The sequence below is a fragment of the Bactrocera latifrons genome, unplaced genomic scaffold (genome assembly GCF_001853355.1).
Source record: "Bactrocera latifrons isolate USDA-ARS-PBARC rearing strain unplaced genomic scaffold, ASM185335v1 scaffold_1765, whole genome shotgun sequence".
NCBI classification, from domain to species: Eukaryota; Metazoa; Arthropoda; class Insecta; order Diptera; family Tephritidae; genus Bactrocera; species Bactrocera latifrons.
In genome coordinates, this window is record NW_017535258.1 from 1 (window position 1) to 10,030 (window position 10,030).

The window sequence follows — 10,030 nt, forward strand, 5'->3', positions numbered from 1 at the left end:
ATTTTTAAATAAGACAATTTAAAACAAAGTTAAATTTGCGGTTCTACCCATCCGTTAGGAAAAAGAAGGAAAAAAACCGTTACCAAACTGTTTTAGTATTCCGGTTATTTCCCGGTAAAAACCGAAATACCGCTAAGAGACAAAGCAGTTTGGTAGTACGTTTAATAAATAATCGATTGCCGGTAAACGCTTACCGTCGTGTGAAAATACATAATTATTTCAAGAACCTTTTTTAAGTATTTACTTGCACCAATTTCCAGCGGTACCCCTTATACTTAATCAAGTATAAGCAGGATTGCTTAAAATAAGCTAAAGGCGAATCATAAACAGATAAAAGAGTGAAAATATTTAAACTTTAAACCATACATACATACATACATATGTGGAAATAAAACTTCACATACATCTTATACTTACATATATCCGCGATATAGTTATATAACGTACAAAGAGCATAACTTACTCTTTTATACATATCACGATCTAAAAACATTTAAGAGAAAACTCTACCCACGGTAAAGAATTTACCCCGGTTACAATTTAAACAAAATAACCATTTTTAAATTAAATCGTCAAAAATTTAATACTGATGGCAGCATCAGTAAGCTTTTAAGCGGCGGAAAATTTGTATAATAATAATATCAAGAATTTGTACAATCGTGTATCGTCACATATGTAAATACGCATGTTATTTCAAAGTCCACATTGTCATATATCCCGCAATACCCCTTGGTTTTTGATTATCAAAAACAAGCAGGATTGCGTATACATACTTATATTCAAAGACCACATTGGCATATACCCCACGATACCCCTTGGTTTTTGATCAATAAAAATAAGCAGGATTGTGTAAAACATAATATAGCGTAATACATATGTACGTACATGCATATGTACAAAGTGCAGTGATCTCTAAAACGAGCTCTCATTTGCACATAACAAAATAAAAGAACCATAAATATATGTATATACGTACATATACAAATATACTATATACAAAAATTATTTGGGTTTGCGGTTAAAAACAAATAATTAAATAAAATTAAATTGAAATTTAATTACATAATACGAAAGAAAAATAAAACAACTCTTATTTAACTTAAAACAGTGTTCGGTTACGCAAAGCACGATTATACGTGGCAATTAAAAACGTTTTTGATTTTTAATTTAATTCAAAACTCTTATTCACGTAAAAGAGTTCTCGTCTGAACATATATGTATATACGAAATCTGTGGTGAAATTAAATTCAATAATTTCAGCATATAAAAAATATATATATACATATCTGTTTTATCGATTTTCTTAGAATCTCTTACTTACAGAAGAGGCTTCTTTTCGACATATCACATATACTTACATATACGAAACTGTATAATACCAATCAAGTTTTATTGAACATTTTGTTTTGTTTTTTTATTTGTTCGTCACATTTTTAAATGAGCTCTGACTCAAAAGACTCTAAACCAAGTCAGTTCCGAAAAGTCCCAAAGATGATTTCTGACGAAAAAAGTCCATGTACACCTGCAGAAGCTACACGCTCGAAGCAAGGTGCTACGAAACACAAAAGGGGGGAAGATATATCATACTCTAAATTCATTTCTGAGAGTGACTGTCTAATAAAATACTGCAATCAATTTGCATCTTCGCCGATTCAAGACAATTCCGAATCGCCGCTAGAAATAAAAGGCTGGAAATGTCTCCAGGCTGCATATGACGCAATTGTAGATACTGACGATTCAGATCTACCAGAAAACTTTAAATCTTCTGCTTCTGTTCAAGTATTACGAAACGCAATTTTTGAAGATTTTTTTACACCCCCCTCCCCCCTCGTAATGGACCGTAACGTTTTTCTGTACCCCCCTCCCTTCCTTTATACGTTACGTAACAATAAATTTTTATACTTTGCCGTAAAGTCGCAATTCTATATAAATTTTTGCTTTACACACAGTGGTTTCTCTTTCATTCATTCATTCCTTCATTGTTTTTTTACTAATAAACGTTTAAATAAAAGAACATATTTATTTTAACCTTTGTCAATGCAATTATTTTGTATATATGTAGAAACCCAACTGAAATTAAACATTATAATCGAAATGAAATCATATTCTTAACAAAATTAAAAAATAATCAATTGTGAACCAAGTATCTAAGCAGGTCTATTAAAAACAATTCAATTAAAAATACTGCTCCTCTGTCCACGGGTTTGCTAGCCACTCAGATTCTTTCATCACTGGCATCTGGAGTGCAGACAAGGACGGTTCTGGAATTGTTAAACCAATTACATCAACTTCATCTTCATCGAGCCAGTCAGCATCCTCAGACGATGTTTCATAACTACGCACAATGCAGAGAAACTCATTTGCCCTTCTGGCAGCAAGGCGCTGCGGCCGTACTCTAGTTTCACAATTGTCTTAGTCAGTCTTGCCATGCACGTAACGACAGTGCATTTCAACACTCTTGTGAGATGTGAAATAGATCCCACAGGTTGGACATACTTTTTTCTTTAGGTCGGATTGTACAGATGGACAAAAGAAGTCGTAAGGCATCTGCTTAAACCCTTCTAGAGGAGGTGACAGATCAAGTAACAACCTCACAAGAAGTGGTGAAAACTTGGATGTTCCCTTGTCTAGCAAACTGGGTACTACGAGCTTGCTTGGGGTTTGAAGTATTGGGCAAGGTGGCGGCATGAAAGTATCCGTAAACAAAGATTTCAATGCACTTCTCGGTGGCGAACAGCAGGATTCATCCGCGCATTTTATAACCTGTAAGAAATATTGCGATTCACGGACGTGAACGCTATACCACGCCAGATTTGGTTCTGCTGGATCCTGCATGCTATCTTCGGGCTGTCTATACTCCGCCGAAACGTCGTAATTGTCAATTTTCATTTCTCTCCACACTTCTGCAAGTGTTTCTCCAGCGTGCTGAAAATTGCATTTTTCTAAATCAACATCCGTAGTAATTCCTTTGTTGTCGAGATGAGAACCAAAATGTTCATGAGGCAGAATGACCCCTGCCAGTCGTTTGCTGAGGGGAGCCATGCGACGCCCAACTCGGTTATATGCGCTCCGCCCAGGAGCAGTAGTCGCTATAAACAGGGCGTCCAAGTTGTATTTTCTAAAATGTTCAATCGCAAAGTTTTTGACTTTGCGATAACGCGGGCTTTCGTCGGGCCCACCATCTACAAAGATTATGATCACTGGCTTCACGGTGTTCGATTCTGTCATCATTAAGGGTTTGAATGAAGGTTTTGATAAAAGTGATTCGAAATCATAAGCATGGGTGTTCGCTGTGGAGGATGCATGTTTCCCGCTTCTTATGGATATGTATGTCGGCCCGCTGTACCCAACAGCTTCTTCCTTACCGAAATTGTTTGGTTCCACGTTGACGCCGGCATATACAGAAGGAATAAGTTTGTGCCTCTCTGCCACGACCCAGTCATGATCAGGTAAAAGTATTCTGTATTCCATATGCATTAAAAGAGGGCTCTGACTTTTCACTGCTGGTAAACCTATTGGTACACGTGCCTTATCATCTTGTGAGAGAACGAATACTTGCTACGGTCCCAGAAGCGACGCGAGAGATTCCAATGACCTGATTGTGGCAGTGCAAAATTCCCCATCCTCGTGCTTTTTGTGCATCTCGGTCTGTGGTCTTGCTAACTTTACGGGTACGGTACGTACGTGCCTTCTTCCCTCTTGAGTGTTAGAAACGCGTGGGAGTAAATGAAGATATGTGCCGCTTCGAGAAATTTTKAATCCCATTAAMAACAGCCCYTTATGCAGGTCGGACAGAGTGAGACAACTCCTAATCATCTCTGTTCGGCGGCGTTCATCAGCAGCGCTGCCATGAATGGCAATATTAATTATGGTCTCTAGGAGAGCAGGTTGCGAGTCAACTAAAGGGGGCTGTCCAGAGCTAGTTCGAGGTTGTGCTGCAGGATAGCTATTCCAGTGTCCCTTGCTTCAGTAAGAACATTTATTCTCTGTTGCAGTAGACTAATTTTTTTCATAAGAGTATCTTGAGCCGGTTTGCTTGTAACATTTTTAGTGAAGCCCGCATCAATCAAAGTCGTATGTGGTTCCGTAGACGGTGTCTGCACAATTTCCTTATCAGTAATCTTACTTTGTTCATCGTGGGTATCGCTCATCTGTCCTTTAACGGCAGTGCTTTTATGTCCAGTGACTGCGACAATCGATTCCATATGAGATGAAGCTACAACATCCGAATCCTATAGTAATCAAGACGTTAACATTAGACACATGCGATAAAAAGGAACATAATATACAAGCAGATGCACCTGTTTTTGTTGAAGAGCAAGTGAAGTCGAGGGAACATTGGGCCTAAGCGTGCCTGGGCGTGGTGCTGGCGTGCTTGAAGTTTCCATAGGTAGCTAGAAATAAATAATACTTATGAACTTATGACCAGTTTTTGAAAAATCAAGATTTGTATTACATATTATAATATTTGTCATAATTACGTTTTCTAAGTAAACTTACCTGTGTAAAAAAACTAAGCATTGTTGCTTCCTTCTTCGTGGCCTTCTCCTTCAACTGTCGTATAATATCATTTATATGTTCTATAAACTTTTCTTTATTTTTTAGTTTTTCTTTAGCCATTTTGTAAATATCGTTGGCATTTTTTTGACACAGTTGCGCTGGCAAGTTAGTATTAGAGCCTTTATAGGCCAAGAACAGCTGATGATACAAAACTCCCTCTTTTGAAGACATTACAGTATTCGAACACTAAAATTCACTTTAATAACACCGACTACAGCAATTAGCTTCTGCATAAACACTAATGAATACTGACAACAATAACCACATTAAATTACGTACAATACAATCTAGTGATTCCCCGTAAAACGTAAACGAAAAGGGTTGCCATCTTGTGAGTTTTAATTCGCTATTTTATTATTTAGCAAAAGAAACAATGTTACGTAACGTGTTGTAAGGAAGATCCCCTCCCGGCCCTGTAATGCATCGTAACGTTTTACGAGACCCCCCTCCCCCCAAAATTGCGTTACGTAATACTTGAACGCTCCCTTATGTCAAATTTGAAAACTGCTTAGACCAGTAAGAAGACACAAAAATTATGATTGCAGATCAGCTCAAATTAATTAAAGCAATTGCACCTACTCCACTTCCGCGAGTAGAGATGCCACAAGTACAAAGTCAAGAGGCAAGTTCAGGCATCCACCTCAAGGTGGATAACACAGAAATTTTTCACGGGGGTTATGAACAATGGCCGTCGTTCCGGGACATGTTCGCCGCCGTTTACATAAACCACCCTAAATTATCTAATGCACAAAAATTGTATCACCTCCGATACAAAACGAAAAGCAAGCTGGCGTCATAGTAAAACAGTTCGCATTAAATGGCGACAATTTTAATATGGCTTGGGAAGCTTTAGAATCCAGATACGAGAATGAACGAATATTGGTCGATAAGCAAATAACAATCTTAATGAACTTGCCAAAAATTAAACGGGAAACCAGTGAAGAATTTATCAAACTTCAATCCACTGTTTCCAATTGTTTGTCGCACAAAATTGTCTGTTGGCACAAAACAGGCTACAGTTGCCAATAAAACTGGCAAATGTCGAAATTACGGGAATGGGCGGAAGAGTTGTTTAAAACTTAAATAAAATCTGCACCATTACCCTCTTTTCCCCCCAAGTGGACAAGCGCATACAAGCAGAAGCTATTGTCATACCGCAATTAATCAATATGTTACCCAGCTATCATATAAATAGGAAGCATTGGCAAAAGGTTTCACACCTAAAGCTAGCAGACCCAAACTGCAACACCCCCGCTTAAATAGATCTTCTATTAGGCAGCGGTCTCATACCACAAATAATACTCGAAGGTATTGAGAAATTCACAAATACACTACCGGCGCAATATACCATTTTCGGATGGGTCCTAAGTGGACTAGTTGTGGACCCAGCTACAGCATTGACAACTCAAGTTGAGGAAGTCTCAAACGAGTACCTCAATTCACAATTGAAAAAATTTTGGGAATTAGAAGAACTCCCCCCATATCAGTCACAACACCAAAAGATCAGTATTGTGAAGACTTTTACAAAACCACAACTACTAGATCAGATAATGGTCGGTATGTCGTATGACTACCACTAAAACAACAATTTCCCAACACAATCGCCTTAGGTCACTCTCGCACCTCTGCAATACAATAGTTTCTAAGTATGGAAAAAAACCTACTTAGGAAATGTGAGCTGAAACAAGATTATGATGGTGTCTTCGAAAAATACCTTCATTTAGATCATATGGAGGAAGTAAGGCCATGTGAAAAAATCACAAAAGACAAATATTATTCATTCTACTTGCCACATCATGCAGTAGTAAAGCCTGACAAACAAAATCAGAGTTGTCTTTAATGCCTCAAGAACCACTAGCTCGGGGAATTCCCTAAAATTTACGGGACCCACACTCCAACCAGATTTAAGGCGCTTCATTTTAAATTGGCGTATATACAAATGCGTATTCAGTGGGGATGTCGAAAAAATGTATCGGCAAATAATCGTACATAAAGATGATCACGATTTTCAGCGAATTATTTTCCGGTCTACTAAGCGACTTTAAGCTAAAAACAGTTACCTTTGGCGTAAACTGTGCCCCATACATAGCCATTCGAACACGCCACGAACTGGCAAAAGACACAAAGTCAGAATTTCCTCTGGCAACACAAGTGTTAAAAACAAAAACGTATGTGGACGATATTCTGTCTGGAAGCCACATTCTTCCACAAGCATACGAGTCACTAGCACAAGTGACACAAGCTCTCAAAACAGCAGGGTTTCCGCTAGAAAAGGCTAAACACTACTGAGTCAATATCAGCACTATCCGCCATAACAAAGAGTCAAATTTTATCCTCGGTGGCAAAACTTTTCGACCCCGCAGAATGGCTTTCGCCAATTATGATACAAGCGAAAATCCTGATTCAAGAATTATGGCTAGACGGAACAGACTGGGGCGAACAAGTGAAACCACTTCGTTTAGATAAGTAGTCCCAGTTCGCAGGAAATCTCACAGATACAAATCCCACGGTGGGTAAACTATTCCCCCGAACGCAAAGTCGAATTATATGGCTTCTGTGACACCCCTGAGAAGGCATACTGTGCCACTATCTATGTGCGCACACAAAGCGATAACGTGACCACAAGCCACTTATTAGTAGCTAAGGCTAAGATGGTTCCTCCAAAAACGCTAAGTCTACCTCGACTTGAGCTCTGTGGCGCCCTACTACTCGCAAAATTGGTTTCCATGGTGCAGACCCACTTAAACATGAAGAAATACAGATTGCATCTCTGGACCGATTCTGAAATAGTTCTAGCCTGGGGTCGAATCGTTACATCCGTGCACGGAACGGCAAACATACGAAAGAAAATTACGTGATACGGCAATCGTATGCGATGATTGGCATTATGACATACGATAGCAAACGTATCGTAATGTCTTTTCAATTCACAATAGTTTTTAAATTTCACATTGCTCTGGATCGTATTTTTAGGTCACAATAGCTGTGGAACTGTCAAAACTGTTGCAAAATATTCAATCAATTTGTTAGTTTAAATATCAAATGGTTGAATATCAAGATGATGGACTTTGTTTCTTTTTATTTGAGCTATAGTGAGAGTGATGGGGATGAAAAAATAGTGCGGAGGCAACTAAGAGATCGGAGCAATGCTTTGGCACTGCCGAATACAGCGTAGGTATATAAAAAATAAATCATGAAACCTCATTGATGAAGTTTTCTTTGCAGATTTTTAAAACGATTTCGTCTAACTAAATAGGCTTTTGAATATGTCCTAAATAGTATATGTTTAACGCAATCTGACGTCAGAGCAGTGCCTCCAGTGCTACAATTAGCAACCACGCTCTCGCATTTGGCTAGTGGTGGATACCAGCACAGTGTAGGCAGTGACTATTTGATTGGGATTTGTCAAAGCACTGTTTCGAAGCTGACATTACATGTGCTTAAAGAAATGGAAGCGAAGTTGTGCCCGCAGTTTATACGGTTTACACCAGAGGATTCCCTTACGTGTAAGGAGTGGTTTGTGCAGCAACATAAAATTCCTGGAGGTAAATATACATTTCACAACTAAAATATTTATATTAATAAATATAAAGAATTTTTAGTTATTTGGTGCGTTGATGGTACCCACAGTGAACGAGCACATGTACTCCAATAGAAAAGGCTACCATAGTATCAATGCTTCAATATATGTATGTACATATATGTATATTTGTTAAATTTTGTGGTGTCAGATATGTGATCATACTTACAAAATTTTGGCAATTAACTGTCAATACGGTGGTGCAGCCCACGACCCATTTGTTTGGAAACACTCGGACCAGAGAAGAGTTTTGGAAGAACGATYTCAGCACAACAGGAATGAAAATTCATAGCTTTTAGGTACATATATCTTCATTTTGTTCTTTTTACCACATCGATTTTATTTATATTTTAACAGGGGATTCTGGCTACCCATTGGAACCATGGTGCATAACTCCTTACAGAAACGCTTCGAATGATACAAGTGAAGCTATGTTTAATGAAATTCATTCCAAGGCAAGATGTATCGTCGAACGAACTATCGGAATTTTAAAAGGACGCTGGAGAATTTTAGGATATGGCAGGAGAGGAAGGTATCATCCGACAAAAGTGGCAAGATTTGCTAACGTTTGTGCAGCATTACACAACATCTACATAAAATTTAAAATAAATTATGATCGTCAGAATTGCGATTCTGACCAAACAACGGATATCGACACCGGGGTGGCGAACCGCCTCTATGTCGTTACCCTTGTAAATTTCCTTCTAAACCGAAATACAAAAATTTTGTTCATGTAAATTCATTATTTTTTTTTTATTAGTCCTTTCATCACGCTTGTTGCTTTTATCACCTTTCTAATATTTTACATAAATAATATTCAAAAAAAAAAAAAAATTTCGGCCGATAGCCCATGATGCTAGTGCTGCGTATTTTCTTAGTTTGTATAATAATTGTATTATTATGTAAGCTTTTATAAAAAAAAAAAAAAAAAAAAATATTCAAAAATAAAAAAGCTCTATTAAATTAAAAAAATTCATTAAATGCTAAGCTAAAAATTCATTAAGTGCTTATATTTACATTCATGTACCAAATTTTAAAATAAATTTCTTCGTAAGGTTTCGAGCTCCAATTTTTTTATTTCGTGGTCTAATTCCCGTGTCGCCAGTTGGATGCGGTGCTTTTCCATCTTCACAGCAACCATTTTTTCCTTGTGCTGCTACTAACCTCTCTAGCTTCTGCTCTATGTCTTTTTGAAAAGCTGAGAGCGACCTAACTCCAACTTTTCGTGACTCCTACGTTTACTTCTCGGTGTGCGGGGAGTTTTTTCTGTTGACGTTGTTGTTGTTGTAGCGAGTAGTGACTGTCTAGAAGTTGTTGGGCCTGGTAAGGAGCTGGGGAAAGGGTTTGTTTCCTCATCACTGCTATCACAGTTAACGATAAAGCTTGCGTAGTTGGGTTATTTCCAAGTGCAGAAACATATTTCCAAGTGCAGAAACATTTGTTACGCCCTCTACGCAAGCTTCGAGTCCAGCTGCTTCGATTAACAATTCGTCCGTCGCAGTGCTCAGTTTTTCGTTATAGGGCCCTCCTCCAGTTCGCTGCTTTCGATGCTTTATTGAAGTAAAGCTTCTTTTTTGCTTGGTATTTTTGATCAGAAAAAACCTAAAAAAATCATACAAAATTAATATTTTATCAAAGTATATTGTATATAAATTACATACATACCTTCCTCCAAAACTTAGCATCTTTAACTGGTAGCCCCATGGCATTAAGCTGCTTCGCATAATTTATTGGAAGCAATCTTGCTTTCGCAGAGTTTGGAAAGTTATTTTTTGCCAAGCATGGATGACTTGACATGAATTCCGCCATTACATCTGTACTACTGATTAGCGAACTCACCCTTTGTTTTCGAAACTCACTTGACCGTTTTGGTTAGAAAAGAAATAACGC

At 37.9% G+C, this 10,030-nt stretch overlaps 1 protein-coding gene and 1 long non-coding RNA gene across 3 annotated transcripts; one reads left to right on the forward strand and one right to left on the reverse strand.

Moving 5' to 3' along the window:
- Positions 1 to 3,899: 3,899 nt before the first annotated feature.
- LOC108967094 lies at positions 3,900 to 4,442 on the reverse strand. Its single transcript, XM_018930344.1, has 2 exons — positions 4,302 to 4,442; positions 3,900 to 4,232 (listed from the first exon to the last, which is right to left on the reverse strand). The coding sequence occupies exons 1-2, from the start codon at positions 4,386 to 4,388 to the stop codon at positions 3,900 to 3,902; spliced, it is 420 nt and encodes a 139-aa protein (XP_018785889.1). The 5' UTR covers positions 4,389 to 4,442.
- Positions 4,443 to 7,537: 3,095 nt separating this feature from the next.
- LOC108967095 lies at positions 7,538 to 8,959 on the forward strand. 2 transcript variants are annotated; one of them, XR_001993233.1, is made up of 4 exons: positions 7,538 to 7,731; positions 7,786 to 8,105; positions 8,154 to 8,439; positions 8,498 to 8,959. It is a non-coding gene; the product is annotated as an uncharacterized LOC108967095 (long non-coding RNA). The 2 variants fall into 2 exon arrangements; XR_001993232.1 differs by having other exon boundaries at positions 8,163 to 8,439.
- Positions 8,960 to 10,030: the final 1,071 nt, after the last annotated feature.